Genomic DNA, 23270 nt, shown 5'->3' with positions numbered 1-23270 from the left:
TTTAAACGTGATCTGAAACCTTTCCTTTTTCTGAACAGGCTTAGTTTGAGCAGAACTGGATCAAAGGTTCATTTATATGGGTGGAACTGAAGGTGAAGCAGCTGTATCTGAGTGTGGGTCTGTCATATCCTGGGTCAAGTGTGCAGCAACGTGTCTGACTGCATCCTGCATTTAATTTGAGGGCACTGTATTTTAATTTCCCTGACGTTACCAAGGTAGCAGCCTTTGTTGCAGTGATATTGCTATTACTCCATCAGGTTTGCAGGCAGAAGCTGCTATGCCTATGTTCAGTGAAAAAAACTAATAGCAAGATTTTCAGAGACATTCCAAGAATAGCAGGCAACAAGATAGTAATTTGGCACCCACAGATAGATTGCCTGCCCCTCACCCCCCCCACCTGCCAAAAAAAGGAAATTTCACTGAATGGACTGCAAAATGGAAGGTGGGTGTGCCATACTGTTGCACACACAGTGTTGAATAACTGCAGCAGATGGGAGCAGCTTTGAGGAGGAGGGAGACAGAATGTGTCTCAAACTGCTGCAGAATTAGAGGAAGACAAATGTTTCATAATCCCATGAGGTGGATTACAAACTAGTGTTCAAACAAGCAAACAGAGCCATCTTTCTGACTTTCTCTCAAAGGTTACCATGTGGGACATGGGCCTGGAGAGGAAGCCAGTGCTTGGCTGCTCCATGGAGAGGCACCTGAGCCCCATGAGACACTGTGAGAGAGATGGATGAGTTCTGCTCAGTTAGTGCTGCCCTCCCTGTACCCCTGCCCTTATCCCCCACACAAGCCAAGGTAGCATTCATGGCTTTGTCTCTTCAGCTGGCATCCAACAACTTAGTTATGGTAGATGGGAGAAATCCTGGGGTTTCTCTCACATATCAAATACTAAACAGGGGAGAAGAGAGCAATGTGTGGAAGACAATATAGTGGGAATCTGAATCGTGAAACCATGGCACAGGTTGCAAGGAACTGTGTTTGCTTCTCTGCCCTCTTCCCTGCTGCCAGGGTCTTCTGGATTGACCAGATTATTCAGATGTAATGTGATGCTTTAATATGCTCCTCTTAAAACTCTCCACAGCTGAGATTGGGGATTTTGATGAAACCATAGATCGTGAACACTTATCAAAGAACAAGTATATACCTCATCAAGAAGCACTAGAAGACAAAATCATGGAATTTCACCGCAACCACATGTAAGACTTTTTTGGTTTTGTTATTGGCCTTCTTTTCCTGTAGAGTATTTCTAATGGTAAGTATATGCTAGATTTGAAGTACAAAAGAGCTTTGGACATCTAAGTTTCTTGAAGGTTGCTTCTCAAAAACTGTTAAAGCCTATGAACTTCCTGAAGGTTACTCCTACCTTTTCCCATCATCATAACAAGATGTTTAAAGCACAGTTGATTCGATATTCATTCAAGCGTGCTGTTATTTTACAGTCTATTTCATACAAAATGCTTTACTGCTGATTTTGTGCATGCAGGTATGATTGCAAATCACAACTGATCAGTCAGGCACTTCTGACAGTAGTCCTTTGGTTTCAAGGACACTGAATGTTGCCTTTCAACCTTTCCATGCTGTATTTTGAGATAGGTTGAAGAAGGGGGTTTAGTGATAGTTTTAGGAAAAGCAAGGAGTACTTGCAGAATTGTGGATTTGGGGGAAGAGAATTCAAGATGATGATGCAAATTGGTATCCTAGTGTCTGGAGAAAAGACCTGTACTAGGAAGACGGTGAACAGAAGTACCAGTAAGGCTTAGAAAAGTATTTTTTTAGCTGTCAAGAACAGGTTAAGATGTGAACAGTTTCATTTTTGAGCTAGGTTGAGTAATAAGTGAGTGGTAGTGATTTCTAATGGCAGTAATAATCAAAGCTTTGCATAATTTCATCACAATTAATGATTCTGATGCTTATGGCTTCACAATATTTATGGTAAGGTTTTCATGCCTTCTGTTTTACTTCATTTTGGTATTACAATCACTTTTACAATGAATATCATCATTAAATGCTTCCATTCATTATTTTTTTAGGAATATGGCATGTCTTCTGATGGAAAAAACAAAGGGAGGTAGTAAATTCTGTTAGAGCTACTGGTTTAAAATGTATCTGTATCAGGTGCCTCAGAATTGGAGCAATCAAAATTTAAAATTTTGATTGTAAAATCTGTGTATTTTGACTGTAAAATCTGTGTATTCTTTGATATTTATTTAGAGTAAGTTGTTGTTCTAGCTGATAAAAGTCTGGGGATGTAGAAAAACCATACAGATATTATACCTCTGCCAGTTTTCAGTCTCTTTGATCAAATGTCTCTTTGTTCTCTGGAGAACCTCTTGATCTCTATTAAAAGGCGTGACAAGCTTGTGAGTGTTCTGTTTTCTTTCTCAAGGGGACAGACACCAGCAGAGTCTGACTTCCAGCTTTTGGAGATTGCCCGTCGGCTGGAGATGTACGGGATACGCTTGCATCCAGCCAAGGACAGGGAGGGGACGAAAATCAACCTGGCTGTTGCCAACACAGGCATTCTGGTGTTTCAGGTTAGAGCTTGTACTTCATAAAGCAGAGAGATTTCTGACAGCAGTAAGAATTCAGGAACTCAGCCATGTCTACAAGTATTTAGTTGGGAAAATGCAGGAACTTCCAAAATTATTCTAAGAATTATCTTGAACCTGTTATAGCTGCATTGGGTCCTTTGCTTCCAGGACCTCCTGCCTTATGTGCATTCACAGTGTAGAGCTCCATCTGCATCCACCATGTGCTATTCAAGATGCAAACTGAGCTGTGGCTCACAATTTGCAAGTTGGTCACGCTGACACGTAGGAGCAGGTAGGTCTTGCAGGCATGGTGCACATTAAATGGGTGAGAAGCAGAGACAAGTAAAACAACAGACAGCTGGAGTCCATGCAGAAGGATGAAGGCAGTAAATATAAGCTCTCTGTAGTGTTACTTCTTCAAAGTTTTTACAGTTTTCTTGACCAGCCTTTGCGATTTTATCTTTGCTGAATCCATAGATCTTACTTCTTTCCTTTAAAGATCCAAACTGTTTTTCTTCTATTTTTTCCTCTCCTTTCCTACTGCAGTCAATCTAGTACATACTCATGAAGCATCATTAGTAAATTTGTCAAATTCTCATTCTGCAGTTCCTCTTAGTAAATAACAAATTTGGCTTTTACAATTGTGAAGCTATAGGTAGTCAGCTGGTGTCTGCTGCTTTCTCTTTAGATGCTTACCTGAATCTGTGCTAAAAACAGTAAGTAAGCTGTTCTTTAAAATGTCCCTTTTTACAATTGTCAAAAAGGACTATTCGTTTTAACTGTTTGACTATAATGAAAATACCAGTGTTTTCAGCCTTACAAAGTACTTTGAGTCCTTTCATAAAGAAAAATAACAGCAATAAACAAGCCCAGAAGTGTCTGACCCAAATGCTTTAAGATTTAAAAACATCCAGCCAAACAAACAGCCAAAAAGAGGCAGCAAATTAAAAAGATCCCTGATCAACTAAATGAGTTGGCAGTGGAACCCCAGAACTGAAGCATAGGTTGAAACATGACAACACTGGGACATTGTTAGAAATGCACATAACTCAAGCAGTTGTATGTTCAATTGCTTGCTTCCCCTGCTCCCCCACAGCATTTTCATCAGCTGAATTAATGACCTGCCAGGCTTTGTAAAGAAGGCTGTCTTCAAGGTGAAAGTGTGTGTCCACAGAGAGCAGCATGGACCTCAGAGTCCCAGCACGCAGCTGAGATCCTGTAAAGTGTAGCTGCAGGTTCATGGCCCAAGGCTTGATTTGACAAGGTCTGAAGTCATGTCTACTCGACCTAATGTGTTTGGGACTTTGAAAGCAGTTTTGTTTTGTTTTTAAAGTTTCTGAAAAGCTTGGAAATTTTACTGGGTGAAGCTCCAAGACTGAATGCTGAAAAGGAAATTGGGCTCTGACCTGCTGGAGTCTGCTCAGCAATTGGCATCTGTCAGTAGGCTTAGGGCTTCCTTCAGCCACTTCATAGGTCAAGAGCTAAGTTCTTATTTTTATTTTGGTTATAGCTGATAGAAATTGAAATATGAGGATCTCATTAGAATGAACCCAATGAAAAGAAAGGTTCACTCACAAATGGCATAAGCTGTAGTCAGACTTACTTTAAAGTCTGCCATTTATTTAGAAATCAGTGTCAGTGCTGCTGATTATTTTAAGGAGATTAATTATGTGATTCTTAGACAGCTGGTTGACTTAGCAGAGATCATTATACTGTCATTACTCCTACAGCTGCCTGGTGATGGTGCCCAAATCAACATGGATTTCTGCTTTTAGCAATCCTGTAGTAGCTCTCTGAAACCTCTGTGCTGTACTCTAGGAATGTTTGTATTGAAGTCTCCATTCAACAAACTGCTGTAGTAAATATTTTAACATACCACCTCCAATACCTGCTGACATAGATTAAAAATGAAATTTGTGAAGGGTAGGGGCTAATGTTGTAGTGGCTGGGAGTTGGAGTACTATGAAAATATTTCCTTCTTGCTGTTTGCTTATGGCATTAGTTGCTTTTTCCCAGAAAATAATTTTGTGGCTCTTCAGAGACAAATAATTTGTTTAGATTGCTTTTGCTCCTGGCGCTCCCTATGAAAGGTCAAAATATACACAGTGTTTTGTACTTCCAATACAAAACCTGCAGTTGCTTTTTTTTTCATAGTAAAGCAATATTTAAAGAGATATTTATTTTGCCCTGCAGATGTAAAAAGAGGGAGAAAATCTACTTCATCAAAGTGAGGTGGCATGTGTCTGGATTCCCTGCATTCTCTGTCACTGGTGGAAATAGAGTGAGGCACCTTTGGAAGGTGATTTAGTCCACAGAAAATCTTGAGTCTGCATAGTAGCACAAGATAGCAAAATCTGGCCCAGCCTGTCTTGTGCAGTAATATTGGGTTGGATATTTCCACAGTAACTAGTCCTGTATTGCAAGAGTTTAACCGTAAGTGCCTGCCTTCAGTCATTGCACCAGATGTTATGGTTTGCATTATCAGAGAAAGAGTTATAAGAAATGTCATCATTTCAAGTGAACAGATGATTAATTTATGACAAGCTTCTTTAGTGGTTTAGATTTTTCCATTTGGATCTGGAATGATTAAACCCAGCTGGCTTTGTTCTCTGTAGGGTCACACCAAGATCAATGCCTTCAACTGGGCCAAGGTTCGAAAGCTGAGCTTCAAGAGGAAACGTTTTCTTATCAAACTGCGGCCTGATGTGAATGTAAGTCCTTGTTAGGAGCTGATGAAGCTGACAGAAGGTTATTTGGTGAATTTCTACTCACTGATCACACGTGGTTTTTAATCACCTCATGAATATTTTAATTGCTTATGTTCACTGTTGGTACTGTGCACATCAACCTGGCAGCTCAGGTGAGCAGTCGTGGCAAAGGACATGTAAACTGAATCAATCATGATAGAATGTCCCAGAGTCATCTTCTGCTTACAACTCTGGTACTGTATCATCAATTCTTAAGGTATAGCATATAATCAACTTCTTCTCATTAACATTCAAACCACTGCTTTATCTCTGTCATATTTGTCAATGAAAGGAGTTTGAGCAATAGCTTTGATACTGACAGGCAGACCAGCAGTGTCTCAATGTTAGAAGGATAGGGCCTGTTAAGCCTGAAAGCCAGTAAGTTGGGAAGAAACTTTTGGGTTTTTTTTCTTTTTTCTTTTTTTTAGCATAGCACCTGATTTGTCAATGCATTTCTCTAATCTATGTTGCTGCCCAGCTTACATTGCAAATACTATCCCAATTTTCAGAGTTCATTCCAGGACACCCTGGAATTCCTTATGGCCAGTCGAGATTTTTGCAAGTCTTTCTGGAAGATCTGTGTGGAGCATCATGCCTTTTTCAGGCTTTTTGAGGAACCTAAACCAAAGCCTAAACCTGTTCTTTTTTCTAGAGGTTCTTCATTTAGGTTCAGGTAAGACATTCTTTCCACCTTTGTTGCCTCTCCATTTCAAAATCACATCCATAATGGTCTAGGATTAAACGTGTTATTTTAAGTTCACCTTTTTTACATTGTAGTTTGCTCCTTCATATTTTCCATTGCATCTTCTCTGCCAGAATAGTGCAAAGAACACTCTAGGGGAAAACCCTGCATTAATTCTGTAGTAGCTGTTGAAAAGTAGCTTTCTGGAGAGAAGCTATAAAGTATATAGGGTCCAGCTGGTTTTCCACAAGAAAATTCACCTGTGTCCTAAGCAACACTGGCTAGCAATTTTTGGGGATCCTTTGAATCCTCTGCTCCTAGGATGGGGTCTTTCCTATGTACCAGTGTAGGGTTTGTTGCATGTCCGTGTGATAAACCCATATTTGTGTAGTTAAAAGCATTGGCTTTATGCTCACAAATGATTTACGTGAGATGACCACCTCTGTTGAGACCAGGTATACCTGTGATATTGTTAGGCCTGTAGGAAAGCTTTCAATAGTTGGGTTATTGTTTTAGGGTTGTTTTTTTTTCACTGCACTGGCAGAAGCATCATTGTAGATATTGCATTGTGTATGCCAGGGGGAAATCCTTTTATTCATACAGTTTATTTTGTTTGTGAAGCTGATACAAGCTGTACAGCCAGAAATGCTCTTTGCTGAGATGAATGATGCAGTCTAGATGCCTTGCACAACAGAGTGCATATATAGCCATTCTGACTCTCTTTCCACTTTGTTTGCTGCCTGCAAAATAAATTAAGATGGAAGGACTTACGTTGGGTAAACAAACTATAACTCGTTATGTTTCTGCCTGAAGTAAATAGAAAACTGTAGGTGCATTCAACTTACCTCAGGCTGTGAAAAGCAGGTTTTGGCTACATCCTCGACTCACTGTGATCTGTATTACTACATTCAGTAACCTTTTCCAGGCCCTGAAAGCCTTCAATGAATTGGAAGAATTTGGCTCAGTTGAGCGCATTCTTGAGGTGTGGGTTTCCTGTGCTGCTTTCAGTTTGCTTTGGAGTTTATAGCTTTGCACAATAGACAGCACTGGGCTTCCTCACTACTTTGCACCCTGTAGCAGAAGGGTGGAAAGGGATTTCCAGCCTAAATCTCTGCAGAAAATGTGTGTTTTATAGTAGCAACCAAAGAATGAAGGAGATGTCAGGGGTTTCATCTTATTTCCAGGGTTTACTAATATCAGATAAGGCTGCTATTTGACTAAAAAGGATTCAAGAATATATTAATTCATGAAAGGAAAGCTTAACCCCTGCTTCACTTTCCATTGTAGTGACTTCCCAGTAACGTAGTACCCTATAGGGCCCACAAAGTGAATTGAAGCAGTTCTGAAATGGCATCAAAAAGTAGCTCCATAGCAAAAAAAAAGAGACAAGTAATGTGCAGAATGGTAAAATGTGTGTATCTGACCAGGTCCCCTCCTGTATGATCTTAACATGAGTTTCTGCTGGTAGTGACAAATATTTTTCTGGTTGCTGTGACTTAATATGCAAGCCAAACACAAGGTTATGATGACCAGGTGGTATATTGTATTAAGTACTTTAACTCTGACTTTCTTCCAGTGGTCGGACTCAGAAGCAAGTTCTTGACTATGTTAAGGAAGGAGGGCACAAAAAAGTGCAGTTTGAAAGGTGAGAGGAAATAAATTTATTATCCCAATATATTATAATCCAAGAAAAGTCATGATTTCCAGTTATTTATATTCTGAGATCCTGGCACTGGTCCAAGGAAGAAAATTCCTTCTCTGCTGGTTTGACTGTTTATCAAATGTGTAATTTCCCATGGTCCTGCATGTTTTGGCAAAAGTTTCATAACTTATAGTTCACTTAAAATCAGTAGTCTTCAATCTGTTTTTCAGCAATGAACATCCTGCTATCACAGGTAACTTTCTCCCAATTTGATTTGCACCCTCTTTGTTGGGATGTGGTTAATGTGTGTGAACAGGCATATTCAGCTCAGAGTAAAACTGAACGTAAGAAAAAGTACAGCCAAACTCAAGGGAGAGGTCTCCAGGGAAACTGAAAGTCTTCTAGCTTGCTCAAGCAGTTCTGTCTGAACTCATCATGCTCATGGTGAGCTGAAAGTAATTGGCCAAAATGCCACAAAGACCATGACAATACTTCATTGCTTATGATTCATGCTTACCTGATAGACCATTTTTGCTTCAGTGCTTCTCCTTTTTCTTACAGTGGTATGTTTGCAACACATAGCACATTAAAATTTTACAGAAAGGAGGAATGTTAATCTGTTTTGGAGCAAAATTTTATGAAAGCTGTTATTCAAAGCTTTTGTTTTAAAAGCATGTCTCTTGATTCCTGTTTGTAGGGAAAAAAACCCTGAAATAGCTCTTTATGTGATTTTCCTTTTATCTCCAGGAAACACAGCAAGATTCATTCCATCAGGAGTCTGACTGCACAGCCTTCAGAACAGCATACAGAGGTGCCAAAACAAGTCAGTGATGTTGATGAAACCCTGGAAATGAAATCCTTTTAAACATTTCTTGTTAGATTACCCTCCACTTATTGCTGTTTTAAAGCCCTAGGAGCATAGTTTTCTGCTTGCTTACCACTTAGCTGGGAGCTAAGGAGCCCTGGGTGTCATAAGCTTTAGGTTCTGCTGAGTGAAACAGCATTGCTTACAGACAACCAGACACATATAAATAGTGAGCTTGTCTGAGCAGTACTAATGACCATCTGAAAAATTGCAACCCTCAGTGTTGCTGCCAGGGTTCTTGGTTGTAACTATTACACCTGGGGAAAGCGTAATTGCTTTGCTGAGAGGTCTTGGTTGCCCATTTCAAGGTGTTAGGTTAGTGTTAACCAGGTATTAACCAGGTAAGAGAACAATTATTTCCTCAGAAAAATTGCACCTCTGGCCTTCTAAGCCATTAGCTCTGGTAGATACCATATGTGTTTATCTCCTGCTGGGAGCTCACAAGTCCAAAAGCCCAGCAGTGGTGAGGCTGCAGCAGCTGCAAGTTCCCAGGTCCCAGCAAGGCTGAGCATGTATTCACTGTAAATACCCACATGAATGCACACATATAGCACATGAGCACATTGCCACACGTGTAAACAAAGAAAAGAGCACTCCCACAAGCACAGACAGTGCCAGTGGCCTCACCCTCTTCCACTCTATGGCTCTGGTTTCTCCAGTTGCTGGCATCCCAAACACACCAAACATAGGGGCTGACGGCTCTCCAGGGACAGCCTCCAGAGGAGACAGGTCTGGAGGCTTCATTTCCCTGACTTGGTTGTTGTGGTTTCTCCACTTGCCAGTGTTTTCTGTGCTTGTCTGTGGAGGTGAACCTTTATCACATAACCTCATGTTAGGTAGAGCTTAAAATGTCAGGAGCAAGCTTCTAGGTTAACGCATTTAAGAATGCCACCTGAATCTTCACCTTCTATGCATCATTTCCTTTTGATATTCACAGGCTCTCTCCTTTCTGCAAATTTAGGAACTTCAGAGAATTTTGTAATAGATGGAGCCCATTTCAAATAGCTTGTAGCATTTTAATGTTGCTGAGACAAGCTCAGGTAGATGGAGCATGGCTGCTGGGCAGATGTCTGCAGAAAAGCCAGCCTATGAACCAGTGGCAACCATGCTCCAGGGAGTGAATATAGGGTGCTCAAAAGCCCACACATCACTTTTTTAATGTATCTAAGTATGTTGTGCAGAATTTGTTTTATGTTTATATCTTTTCCTCCAGCTTCTCAGAGTAGTGTGCACAGGTTGGTGTTTTTAGAGTGTTAGTGGCTGCCTTACAGCTTGGAAACACCTAAAATACCCTTTTTACATTATCACTGCATAGTGTACCTTCTCTTCCCTTGTTTAGCCTATGGGATTTTTTTCTGTTCTTCCAGATCAGAAACCTCTTTGGTTTTTGGGGTTTTTTTGTTTGTTTGGTTTTTTTTTAATTCTAATTTGTTTTAAGGCTTGGGTTACCACTTTTCTTTCCAAGAGACTCCTGTGTTGCTGCAGATGCGAAATTCTTGTGCATAATTACATGCAGCCTTTTCCCTCTGGCTCCCATCCCTCTCAAACCTCTTCCCTCCCACCCTCCCTCCCCTTTTGTCCTTCCCTTTGTCTCCCCTTTGCCTTCCCTCTATCTTTCCAGACTGCTAGAGCCTATGGAGACAGCAATGATGCTGCAGCAGTGCAGAGCTGCCGGCAAGGGAAGGAGTTGAAATCTTCCACAGAAGACACTGGACAGCACAAGAGCCCTTCCTTGAAGAAGAGTCCAAAGGAAGGCAGAAAGGTGGATGGAGCAGTGGTCTCAGCAGTGGAGGAAGAAGAGGAGCCTGCTAAGGATAAGATGCAGCAGAACAGACCTCAATCACAGCAGCCAAGCACAGGTCCAGCTTCCAGGGCTGCTCATGGCAGCAGCACCTCCATTCCTTTCATTGACTGCAGTGATGTAGATAGCGAGTATGATCTCCTCAGAGGACAAATAACCCGGTCATATTCCCAAACAAATGACAATTATGAGGGTGATTTGACCAGTGGTGCCTATATTCACTACAGAGATGAAAATCGCAATAGAACTAGATATAGGGACTCCTCAGCTTCTCTAAAGTCTTCCCAGTATCTCTCTGAAGAGTACCTTGATGATAACACAGCTAATCTCTCCTTCTACACTGGGGGAAGCCCCAGGATGCCAAGGCATAGCTCTCTGGTTGATGAAATGTTTAGGGGGCCGGGAAGCCGTAGTCCGCTGGCCTCTCCATTGCCTCCCAGCAGCAAAGAGTCCAGCCCTAACATGAGCCTGAGCAGAACTGGCTCTCAGGGTTATGTCTCAGAAAATGGGCACGACTGCAGGGCGAGGACTGGCGAGGAGGACAGCCATGCCACTAACTGCCATGGGTATTGCAGATATTCTCCAGGCTCTCCACGGCCTCATGCACAGAAAACCCATAATCTCTGCAATAAGTCAGTCACAGATCCGTTTATCCTAAGCCAGATATCCTCAACCCCTGCGCAGGAGTATAGATCAGAGAGATACTGCAGAGGAGGTGGGGTGGCTAAGATGTCTTCTCCAGAAGGCAAAATGATGGCCAATGGTATTCCAGCTGGGGCACAGTCAAAGCAGAGCCCGGTGATGCAGTCACTGCGTGCCAGTGGCATGATGGATCACATGGCTGCCATCCAGATGATGGAGGGCTCCACCAGCAGTGGGACGGAATCCAGTGATTCTGACTCAGAAGTCATTAATCCCTTCACTCACCCCCTGGTGTTTGGAAACCCCGTTGTGCTGAGCTCCTCTCCCATGCCTAGAAATAAGTACTCCTTTGGAAGCCTTCAGCTTGATGAGGAGGTAGAGGAGGATGTGTCTGTCGGCCTCAGTGATGAAGATGGTTTGCAGGTCTTCAGCTGCTAGGCACCAGCGTGTGTGAGACCAGGGGATACTGTGGCTGCTCAGTGGTGTGGTTGCATCTCCTGGGGCTCATGATGAGTGGCTGGTGATAATTTCAGGTGCATGGGCTATTTCAGACATCATTGTTGTACAGGCCAGCCAGAGGGAAGGATGCTAGAACACAATAATAAGTCTCAGTGATGCTTAACAGTTTGCATCTCCTCTGAAAGGCAGGAGGAGAGGAAAATTATTACTGATTTAGGTACCTCTGTAAGACTTTATACACTCTCCTCTTCTTTGTGTGAAGTCTTGTTTTAGGTCTATGTTGTAGCTGCTTTGATATTTGACTAGTTATTTTGACAAAACAAACAATCAAATCAAGTAGGTACATTGTGCTCTTTTATATGTCTGTTACAATCTTTTTCTCTCCATATAAGGAGAGCAACTTATGAGTGCCTCAACAGAGTTAGGAGAAAAAAAAATAACTTGCAGCCAAATGCAGGCAGCTTGATATTCAAGACCAGGACTTGTTGAAATCTTGAAATATGCTGGAAATTTTTTTTCATAGCAAGAATGTGTCTGGTCTGCTCTTCTTCATAACTAATTTTATAATCTGATGAACTGAGGGTACAAATCAGGCATGTATAGAATTACAGTATTGTCTTTTTCTTCAGTGGGTTAAACAGGGTGATTTGGTGATGGAGATTTTGAAATGCCAAACTCTTCCTTGGGCAAGAAAAAGAATAGGATAAAAGATACAATTCAAGTGAAAAAAGCTTTGATCAAAACAGCTCTAATGAAGAGTGATATGAATATTACTTGCAAGGCAATCCTTTCTATCCTTTATCAGTTAAATATAGAGATATATTGCAAGAAATTTTTAATTGCTTATACTTTCAGTGAAATTATTATAGAGACATCTAAGTTTTGTGGTGGGTGGTTTGGAGATGGTGACTGTTTTATTTTTTGCTTTGATCACAAAAAATCTTTATCTGTGCAGGATCCAATTACTCTGTCATAGGCTACTTTTTTAGTAGTGCCACCTCAGAAATTTTTCATCCCCTGACAAGAGAATGATAGGAGTAACTGTGCTCCAGGGTGATGGTCTTCTGTTCTATCCATAGAGTGGATATGCACAGAAGGACAAAGAGAATAATTCTGTGTATACTTGCTTTTCACAGGCTAAAAGAATTGAGAATTAAGGTATCCTAATAAAATCTGATGTTAGTTTCTCCAAGTAAAGTAAGAAAATCAAGATGAAAGGTCCTCTGTATGGCAACTGTTCTACAGTTACTAGAGCTGGGAGACAAGATGTGCTCTTTATAATTGGCCTTATTTTTAACTTTTATATATTTTTCTTGTCTAAGAATGAAGATAAATCCCAGAATTGTAACTGACGAACAGCAGCATTGACTGAACTGCAGGTCACTCCCAGTGATCTGCATCATGCAGTTCATGCATGTAGCAATGATTAATCCATTCACATAATTACCAATGAAAAAGTTACAGGACTTTGTAAATTTAAACAATATAAATTTTTTCAAGATTGTTTTTACAAAAATTATTAAATGAGAAGTCTTTTTAATTTTTGTAATGCCTTGGTCTATGCACACTTTAACAGAGTTTAATCTGAGTGAAGGGTATTTAAAAATATACCTACAGTAGTTAGACATGTGTTGTTATATACTTAACTGTTTTGAAAGTAAAATATATCTTTGTGTACATATAAGTATCAACTGTCTCACTACTTTAAAGTGTTGGTTTTCTTAGAGATTAGATACCTCATTCTTGAACAGGAATCATTTAAAGCATCTCTTTAGATACTGATATTTTGGGGACAGGGAATACTCTCATTTATTCCTGTAGTTAAAGGCATGAGTCTACAAACAGTGAGATTGATAATTAGGGAAAAGCTTGCTTGTATATGATTCTAAAAGAGGATGGTTTGTGTTTTGGATTTAGAATAGCTGTAAAATAATTGCCTTGAAGTTCACAATATATAAGATGAAATGTAAGTAGTTGAAGCTCACATCAGCAAATAGTGTGAGCATGGGGAGGTGGGTGCATGACTCTCCTTTTGATTTATTTTTTATTGCCTGTGCAGCAAAAGTATCAGTAGGCATAAAGTAAAGTAATAGCAGTTTGGACAGGTGAATTAATTGCTTCATTAGCCAGTAAAATTAGAGTTCAAGTAATGGACTTTCAGCTAAAGGATTTGTAGTCATTTCTGCTACTTAGAAAAAGTGAACAGATTTCACATTCACTTTGGATGCAGATGAATATAAAATTGTATAAGTAGTCTTTGCTATTTTGCATCCTTTCAGATGTTTCCAGACCTGGTTCTTCTCTCATATGCCTACAAAGATGCTAAATTCATAACTTTTTAAGAACAGACCCACTGGGTAGCTGGAGTTAGCCTAGTTTCTAATAAAGTATCTCAACAGCTTTTCTTTTCCCACTTCAATATTATCGTCAAAAATGCAATATGAGGAGTTTTCTGTCTTCTGGCATTTTTTCAGCTTTTAGTGGTGAAGTAGTGTTTGTTTTAACACATGGAATTCTTCCAGTTAAAAGAAGTAAAGTTTATAAATTACATAGGAAATAATTTCATTTAGGATTAATTACTTCTGCAGCATTCTAATGCCAGTGAAGCTCCGTTTAATATCAGCAGACAAGGTTGTAATTAAAGCAGTCTGTGGGCCAAATTCCTCCACCAGACATGTGGTTCATGTCTGAGCCCTTGCCAAGAATGGTGAAGTGAGAAAGGAGTTTTAAACGTATATTTTTAAATAGGATCAGGCCCCTTAGAGTTCATTTGGGAATTTGTTTCTGTGGGACAATCAAAAGGACCTTGCAGAAAAAGAGCAGAAACCTTTAGGGCAAGACTGCAAACAAGATGAGATGGAGGAATTCTTGTCCTGGCTCACAAAGTGCTCATGGTAAGAGGAGCTTGTCAGTTCTAGTTTGTTGTTGCAAACATTTATTAGTTTGAATACACTACAACAGCAGTGATCTAAGCAGTGATCTTTGTCTCAAGTATAGCAGGTAGTTACAGACAGAGTAACTAACAGATTCTCCCACCAATTCCAGTAGACTTTGGAATGTGGCTGATGGTATTTTTGATTCACTGGTCTAAAATTGTTATTGTTAATAATGAACTTCCAGTCCCATACTCACCAAGTGCCCAGATATCCTTAGGCAGTTGGCAAAAATGAGGCAGCTCACTCCCAGCAAGACTGAGCAGCTATGTCCAGTCTGAACTGTGTAGTCCTGAATCACCCATCTCCAGTCTTTCCAGAGGGTGGGGAGGAAGCCTCTTGTTGGGTTGATTAATTCAACTCTGTCTAGTTTACTAGTTGGGTAAATATGGAGGTGAGTTGCAAAATCAGTTAGGGGTTTGTCCATAATAATGTGCAGATCTAGGTAATCTCTGGATAAAAGACCCTCTTTTTAATTAAATTAATTCTTTGCTATTCCAACTACTTAACCACATTCAGCCATCCTCTACAATGGCAGTGGAAAGGTCATATCAGACAATTTTAAGGTTTCTCCTATTCAGCAGCAGCTGAAACTTGTGATGTCCTCTTGGCATCGTCTAGATTTTTTTTTCATGGTATTATTTCCTAGAATCTAGTTCTCCTCAGTGACTCAGGATATTAAATCTGTCAATAAATAGATGAAGGAAAGATGGACAGTGGCAAGTTGTTGTAGGAGCCAAGAACTGCATGGGATATTCCAGGTGTGGAGCTTTGGATAATTGCTACCTGAATGGCCTAGACTGCACTCTTTTCAGTTTTAAGTCAATATCCTCTAGCAAACTTACTTGTGCATGGCAGAGAGAAGTGTTCTCTAAAGATGATTTGCACCGGGTGCTGCCATTTCACCCATGGCTCATAGCCTGCTTAACAGGCACCATCCTACTAACCATTGCGGTGCACACTGAGTACAGATTATATCAAAGAAAAACTCGAGAAATTCCCAGAGGTAAAAAATTTCAACATGTGACTGAAAGTTTTTGAGTTTGCTGTATTCTCATTTACCTTATGTGAGCTATACAGAGCTGAGTTATAGGTAGATGAGCATAATGAAAGAATTGCATGTCAATAGTTTGAAAAATCATATCACTCTATCAGTTTTCTTCAAGATTAAAGGGCATGCAAAGCTAGAAAGAATTTTCTCCACAGAGCAGCATTGGTAATGGTGAGTGTAATCAGTAGAACCCAGTAAAGAGTGAAAAAAAAATGGTTTGTGAATTAGTTCACTAAATGGGGCCAGTATTACTTGACCAGACTGCTTCAGGACCTGCATTTTCTCCCCTGAATATTTGTAGGACAGGTTTTTATTTGCAGTGAGGCTTTTATTAGTTAAAGCAGCTCTGTTCATTCTGAAGCAAGGGCATTCACGCCAGAAGTTCCTGTTCTGACCTCTCTATCTGTACATGCAAGTACTTGGTGGTGACCAGAGAAAGTCAAATGGTGAGTGGGTGAGACAGATCTAAAAGCTGTTTAAAAGCCCCTTTTTTTTCTTCACTAAGAAGCAGAGATGTTTTAGGTTCTGTCCTCTTCAGTCCCACGATAAGCACACATAGGGTCTCTGTAAATATTAGAAGTTTCTTCTGGGGAACTCCAGGAAGACAAGGAAAAGAGAAGAATAAAAAACATCTTAAGCACACAAAAAAAATCTAGCCCTATTTATTTGCAGTTGCCTTTGGCATAATGTGCTTTCCACTCTTTTTCTGAGAGTTTCAAGTCCCTGTAGTTTGATAGGGTACTCAGAGAGCAAGAATTATGTTGATCAGTTGAACTGATGAAGCAGACCCAATTTTGAGTTTTGGTTAAGCCGATGATTCAGATCTCATTAGTATGATCTACATGTAATTAGCATGAACTGTGGTTATTTCTGGAACAGTTCTCTAACAGAAAAAAGGATGCCTGACCTATAAATTCTGTCAAATTCCGTGTTTGTTTAACTAATCTCATTTGTCTTAATGAGCCGTTAGACTGCTGTCAGAGGTGACTTCAGAATGAAATTTTAATTGCTGCAATTTAACTTCTAATGACGAAAAACAAATTACCAATCCAAGTTTTTCCTGACTTCCACACATGTTTGAGGAAGTTGGGTGTCCCAGCCTTGTGCACAGAAATGTGGATCACTGGAGAATCCCTGTCATTCAGCAGCATGGTTGTCACTAGCTGGAAAGAGCAGTGAATGTGAAGGAAAGAGGTTCTCTGTCCAAGCATGTAATAAAGTGAAATAAGCCAAAATCCCTTTTAGTCTTCCAATAATGCTTCTCTCTCTCTGTCTCTCTCCCTCTCTCTCTCTCTCTGTCTCTCTCTCTCTGAATAATGTAGTTTCTTAAGGCAGCTTCTGTATACTTTAGCTCATCTCTTTCCTCTTCATTTAGGGGGTCAATCCTCTTCTCTGTAAAATAATAAGAGAAACCCTAAATATATGAAGGAAATTGAATCTTCTGGAACGATTTTTAATATGTAGGCCTTTCTTTTGTTAGCTGCTGTCAGACATAAGTGGTAGGAGAAGAGTCCTTTTCTCAGAAATCCAGCTGCTTGGTGGTGATGGTTGTGGGTCTTCTGATGGTAAGTGGCAGATGCAGAGTGTTAACATCATGAGGACCCAAGGCTCCCATCACCTGGTGTGTAACTTTTCTCAAATGTCAGTAGCAGGGGACTCTGGTTTCAGTCAAGCTACGTTAGGAAAAATTTTTGCCCGTACTGTCAGGTTCTAGAAAGGATTGAAATTTAAATCCTAGGAAACTGACATCAGCAAAATCTTTCCTCTTCTGTTTCTCTAGTTTCTATAGTTACTGGAGTATGCCTAGACAAAGGCACATATCTTAGTTACTTATCTGTAAAGGAAATAATTGTTGTGCAACATGTGCATCCTGAGCAAAGTTATCTTCTGTGTTCCTCCCTGTGGTTAGGCTGTGTGGTGCCATTGATATTTTTCAATACAGAATTTCTAGTTAAAAATCAAAGGCATCATATGAGCAAAAATCCTAGTTTGGGTGACATGTAGCAGTTTTACAGAGTGTTTTGTCTTTTGTTCTAATTCCGTGTTCTATAAAGAGCATGTAGAATAAGCTTGGTTTATGTTGTTTGTTATTAAAAGCAGTGAGCACTTTCTTTTAAATGTTACAAGATCTGGAAATCCTTTGTGCCTGGCTGAGCAATGTATTCACAGGCACGTTTTTCACAAGTGTGTGTGTAAATAATGGTGGTGTTATTACAGTAAAGGGAGTAAAGACTATAGGATCATAAAATTTGCATGACATAATGGTAAATAGTTTGCTTAAAAATGGTTGTAGTTTTAAGATGTAATTTTTGTTGATGAATTTTTTTGGGTAAATTTTGGCCCCTAAGAACCATAAAAATCTACAGTTGACACTGATAAAAATCAAGTCTAAAGGCAGTAATGATACAGCTGTCACTGACTGAGCATGGAAGGTTGAAGGAAAATGAATGCTTTCTGATTCGAGAGCTTTCAAGCTTGTTAAAATTAGATTAGATGCTTTCTTTAAAATGCTGCAAATCTGGTTTTGAGAAGAGAACAGGCTTTTGCCTTTGATGGTTTTCAGCAAGATCAGAGGTAGTTCTTTCTGTTTAGTTCAGAGAATGTTAGAGCTCATGCCTGTTGCTTTTCCATGAGGCACTTAAAAATATTTGATTAACTGAATCCTTGTATTTCCCTTTTCCTGCTAAAAAAATCACCTGGGCCCACTAACAAAAGTACATAAGCTTGGCAGTGTTCACTTACCCTGCCCTTTCCTGACTTCTGTGTGTGCACATGCATAGATTTTTTAAAAATAAATCTCAATAATAAAAATTAATTTTTAAGATTGGCAGTGCTGGGGACTTCATTCTCATTTTTGTCATTTGTTTAATACCTTTTAAAGAGAAACATTTTTTGTTTCATTGTATGCACTGTTTTGTCAGCATGTACCTCTCTGGGAGAAAAAGCCTTTTCAATGTTCTGTCTATCCTCAAAGCATGGTATATCTTCTGTTCCTTGCATTGTTTGGAGCACTGTCTCAATGTCCTTTTACTGCGGAAATGCCTATTTTGTATTTGGAGTACCTGATTCCTCCTGTTACAGTGATCCTGCCTCACGGAGCACTCCTCGCCTCAGAATTAATGAAAACCCTCGCCAGGTTGTGACTCTCAGGTTGAGAAACCACACCATGCTGAGGAGCAAAAGAGAAGAGGGGAGCGAAAGGTCTCTTTTTTGCAGGGCATTTGGGCTTCACTGGGCACAATCAGATTGCCCTTCATTTCCTAGTGAAGGCTGCACCCAGCAGTGCAGGCTGTGTGCTGTGGTGGCTCGTAAGCAGGATCACTGCAGTGCTGGGGAGGTGTCTTGGTGGAATGGACAGTATCTGTGGCTTTAGCTTACATGGGGGCTGAAGGTTTCCAGTTCTATTGTAGCACTGTGTCGTGTTGGTTTAACGGCAAACAAAGGCAAACTAACCCTAACCCCGGGTACAACAGGAAAACCTTCTGTAGGTCGCTCCATTTCTGTCTGGAGAGATCAAGGCTAGACAAAGGACTGATGCCCAGTGACCTTGCATTCTCCCCGGACTGTAATGCTCACTCTTTGTTCTTAACATGTGAGTAGACCCTGATGTAGGCCAACAGCAGTTACTGTCTGATTTCACCCTCACCGCTGTCTAATACTGCAGTACACCAATAAAGCATGGACCTTTACCAGCTGGAGAGGTTGCTGGCTACTAAACCAACTCCAAGCTTGATGAGACTATAAGCATGTCAAGCCATTTAACTGTGTATGCATGGAATTAATTTTTTATTATTATTTTTAGTTTCACCTGTACCTGAAGGCTTTTACTCATTCTAACTGGTATTTTGCTGTAAAACTGTCACTGGTTTAATTGTTCTGTCCAATTGCTGGCTGATGCTTTGTCCTAAATATGAGGAAATTGGTTCATTGAGAAGGTGCACCATTTTCCCAAATTCTGCTCACTGCTGTGGGCGTACATTTTGCAGCTGTGAAGTCAAAGTGAACCTTTCTTCTTCTCAGGCTCCTCTTCAAGCCAGGCAGAGTTAGTGGTTATGTGTGACATTGGATTTCTTCACAAGCTTGCTTTTAATTCCTGTTCCTCCTCAAAATCTTTGGTACTGCATTCAGGGATGTTTGTACATTAATTTACAGTTATTGTGTAACTATTTTTCTAACTAACAAACTGTATCCACTGCTCCAGCTTGATTCATGTAATGGGGAAGAGAAGTGCAGCTTGATGAACTGGTTTCCCTCAAGCTTTTGTGGAAGCCAGTGGGATTTTTTTCCTTACATTGAGGGAGAACAGAGCAGAATCTCTATCCCATAACTCTTCAGCAGCATGACTGTGCCTGGTTCACAGCTGGAGAGGGAAGGGATGGACACCATTATTAAACTCTTCTTCAATCTAAGGTGTTTTATTGATTGGTGAAGTGCATATGAAAACTTCTGCTGCTTTATCTGGTGCTTTCTCTCCCCCATGCCACATATCTTCTCTGACCAAAACATTTAGATGCACATTAGAGCTATGCACTAATTTCACCACTGTGAAAATGGAAAATTAAGCTAGATTGTGTGGCCACAGCAGTGGCAGCTCTGTCAGATACCTTCTTGTTAAAGAGCCTTCGTAAGTGATATGTTCAGTGATGTCAAGGAGAAAGGGGAAACAACTTGGGTTTCATCTGCCAGACTGGAGTTTTAGAAAACACTGATCTGACATTAAAGTTGAGTAACTGAGATATGGATGTCACAAGCCTCCCCTTACTGCAGAGCAGGCCATGGAGCAGGAGTAAGAGAATAAGCCCTGCAACATTCCAGGTAATGAGAAAGGTGCTTTTCTGGCTCTCAATATGTTTTTAATTTATAATAATAATAACAACCTTGAGAACAATAAGACTCTCAAGAGTTGACTTGATGAGATCATAAAACGGTACATGAAGTTTTCCAGCAGAATTTCAGTCACCTTTAATAATGGTTGATGTTTTCTTTCACTTTCCATAACTGAGTCATTATCATTTCTTGGTACTCCACAGAAAAGGAGTATTCCCATGGGCAACTTAACACTACTGTACTCTTCCACTCTGTTAAAAAACACTGTGTATGAATGGGAACTGCTCCTTTTGAAGTTGATGCAGAACACTAAATGGCGTGAGTTTGTTATTCTGCAGTTGCAGAAGAAAAGGAATGGAGGAGGATACACTCAGGATACACTGATTCCCGTTCGTCTCCCTCACAAAGAGGAGAGCTCCCCTGTGTTAGGTTCATTTCTAACCAGGGATTTCAAGTCATCTCATGCTGCCTACGTAGTGAACAAAGGGGCAGCAGGCAGTTCAGGCCACCTGTGGTGTGAATTGACCTCTGGGAGAGACTTCCTTCGTCATGTGGAAAGTACTGATTGTAATTGTTTTTTCCTTTGATATGAGCCATGTTTAGAGCAGTGTCACTCAGCCCAACACTCCATAGCACCACCCTCAGCCCCTGTGGGCTCACAGCTGTGTGTGACAGGAGCCAAGAGCGTCACAGGTACAGTGAGCGGGATGGATCACGTCTGGTGGCCGAGGGCAGAGCCCAGCCTGCCCCTCTCTAGCAGGGCACCCACAGCTTGCCAGCACTCTGTGCCTTCCTACCCCCAATCTGCAGCAAGCAGCTGGTGTGTATTTTGACAAAGGTGAGGCTGTTAAGTATTTGATTCTAGCTGGTGGCTTCTTTTTGTGTAGCACATGGAATGTGTATGTTGGTTGGGAGAGATTTGAGACACGTGTAAAGCTAGGAAGATAACCCATTCTTTCATGTCCTGTGGCCATGTAAAATGCCATTGGCATTTCATAGATTTTTTTTTTCTCAAGTTAGATTTGAATCTATCTTCAATAGATTTCAATCAAGTTTTGGTTCTTTTGTTACCTTCCCTACTGCAGCACTTTTCTCTGGTATCAGTGGAACAAAGAACCACTCCAGGTATTTCAGCATTGATGGTAAAATCTGGCATGCCATGGTAAAGTGCATTCTCATTATTTGCCACTGTCATCAACCAGTGTTGGTTTCTCTTCTTAAACCCATACTAAGAAAATAATTGAAGCACGTGCATAATAATTCCTACCCACTCCTCCAAGGATGTAATTTTAGTATAGACTTAAATAATCCTCATATAAACATTCTTTTGTGCTTTCTCTTGGTTTGTGTGTATACAGCTGACTCCATTAAATTTGAAAAATGGCCCAATTCTGAATCTAAATAAAAATCACTTCAAGTATGAGCAAAGACAGTTCCATGTTACCAGCTGCAAACTATTTAGGCCTCCAGTGTGCAGTAGCATTTGCTATCTGGCACATGACATGCTAATAATTGCCTGCCAATCCATGAATCCTTTAGGGTGAATTGTAAGGGATTTCAGTACCTTGTAAATAGGATTGGTCTTCTCCCTTCTGCTTCTGTTTATATTCTGCAGTTTGTAGTTGATGAGTAGAGCCTGTATGAATATACTCTTCTGTGGCAGATCAGATGAAACACTTTGTTAATTGAGGTTATTTATTCCTCACCTCTGTGAAAAAGAGAAAGTGGCTTTGCAGCACTGCCATGACCCATCAGCATGACACGTGTCCTGACTGATTGGAGATGGGGGAGGGAAGAACCTCCATTTTCATTTCTTCATGGCTTACTGACTTTTTCACACCAAACTGAACTTGTTTCCCACATTTCCCAGAGCAACATCCAGTGTGTTGATATCTGTGTTGGTTGTAATTAGGCCCCAGAATGTTCCAATGTAAGGACATTTTGAGGTCCTTTCCTAATGCAGCCACTTTCTTATAACTAGATTCAATTTTCAATAGTTCAGTGTATTGGCAGGTGGGGTCTGAGTGAGCTCTTGCTTGTGGGTGGTGGTGGTGGTTGAGTTTGCTCACTGCTCATGCAGTGGTACCAAAAGGGAGGGTGCAGCATTTCAGCTTGCTGCAAAATAACTTTGAGAACGTCAGTGATGCATTGACATGCAAAGTCTTTTATCAGTTGGGTTTATACACAGTGCTGTGAGCCACCAGGCACATTTTTTATTATACTTTCCATAATACTTTTCCCAGGTTAATGTCTTCCAACTGTAAGATAGGGCATCTTTCTAATTCGTTGTCCTTTTGATATTTTGTAGTTTGAAATACTTGAGTTGTACTGATAAAAGTTGCAGTACATCAGAGCTTAGATCTAGGATTATAGATACGTAGGTAGATATGTCAATATATCTATCTATCACAGATAGGTGCTATTTAACTCCTAGACTACAATGCTGTGAACTTCTCACAGAGGTGCAAATCATTTATTCGCTGTCGTATGACAGGCATAGTGCCAGAATTTCTTTGTTTCCACGTTTGAGGTGATACCACTTTTCTTATGTCTTTTGTAATGTAGTTAAGTACTTTTAACCTTACAACCTTGCTATTAATCTGTTTCACTATTTCTCAATGATGAATTCCATTTCTTTGGAAAATACTGTATACAGTTGTGTGCTAGTGTCAATAAAATTGACATTTGTGTAACAAGCTGTGGCATTTTCTCAAGTTTCACTGAACATTGATTTAGTGTAAAACTGTTGGTAAATCCTTTCTTGCTAGCTGTAATAATACAGACCTTTATTTCAGACAAATACTGCTTTGACTTTGATTTTTAATAGGCTACATAACTGTCATGATTACGTAAACTGATAACTGTGCTGTTTTTTCCTTCTCTTTTCAAAGGAATGATTTATAAACATGAACTGGTTTGGAACTGGAAAACATTAATGTTCTAGCAATAAAGCTTGAGTTCTTCCAGAAAATAAATAGGTTTTACTACTGGCCTAATTATATTTATTTTATATTATATTTAATGGAGTATCTCAGCTTTGGTTTTTTAGCAACAGGAACATTTACCTATCATAATTTAGGGAGG

The 23270-nt window shown here is 40.2% G+C and overlaps 1 protein-coding gene across 5 annotated transcripts in view; it reads left to right on the top strand.

The window, feature by feature from the left end:
- The window catches only part of FARP1 (FERM, ARH/RhoGEF and pleckstrin domain protein 1), a 201286-nt gene that overhangs the window by 145205 nt on the left and 32811 nt on the right, over nt 1–23270 (top strand). For 4 of the 5 annotated variants that reach the window (XM_039730416.1, XM_039730412.1, XM_039730414.1 and 1 more), the window contains exons 7-13: nt 1088–1202; nt 2393–2540; nt 5153–5248; nt 5794–5957; nt 7543–7611; nt 8356–8431; nt 10095–10332. In XM_039730416.1, coding sequence (XP_039586350.1) covers nt 1088–1202; nt 2393–2540; nt 5153–5248; nt 5794–5957; nt 7543–7611; nt 8356–8431; nt 10095–10332 — 906 coding nt within the window. The remainder of the gene's footprint in view (nt 1–1087; nt 1203–2392; nt 2541–5152; nt 5249–5793; nt 5958–7542; nt 7612–8355; nt 8432–10094; nt 10333–23270) is intronic. The other variant, XM_039730415.1, reaches the window with a different exon arrangement.

The sequence above is a fragment of the Passer montanus genome, unplaced genomic scaffold, assembly GCF_014805655.1.
Source record: "Passer montanus isolate IOZ18808 unplaced genomic scaffold, ASM1480565v1 scaffold72, whole genome shotgun sequence".
In the NCBI taxonomy this organism is placed as follows: Eukaryota; Metazoa; Chordata; class Aves; order Passeriformes; family Passeridae; genus Passer; species Passer montanus.
The sequence above is the reverse complement of the archived record's forward strand: the minus strand, read 5'-3'. Positions and strand labels throughout refer to the sequence as shown.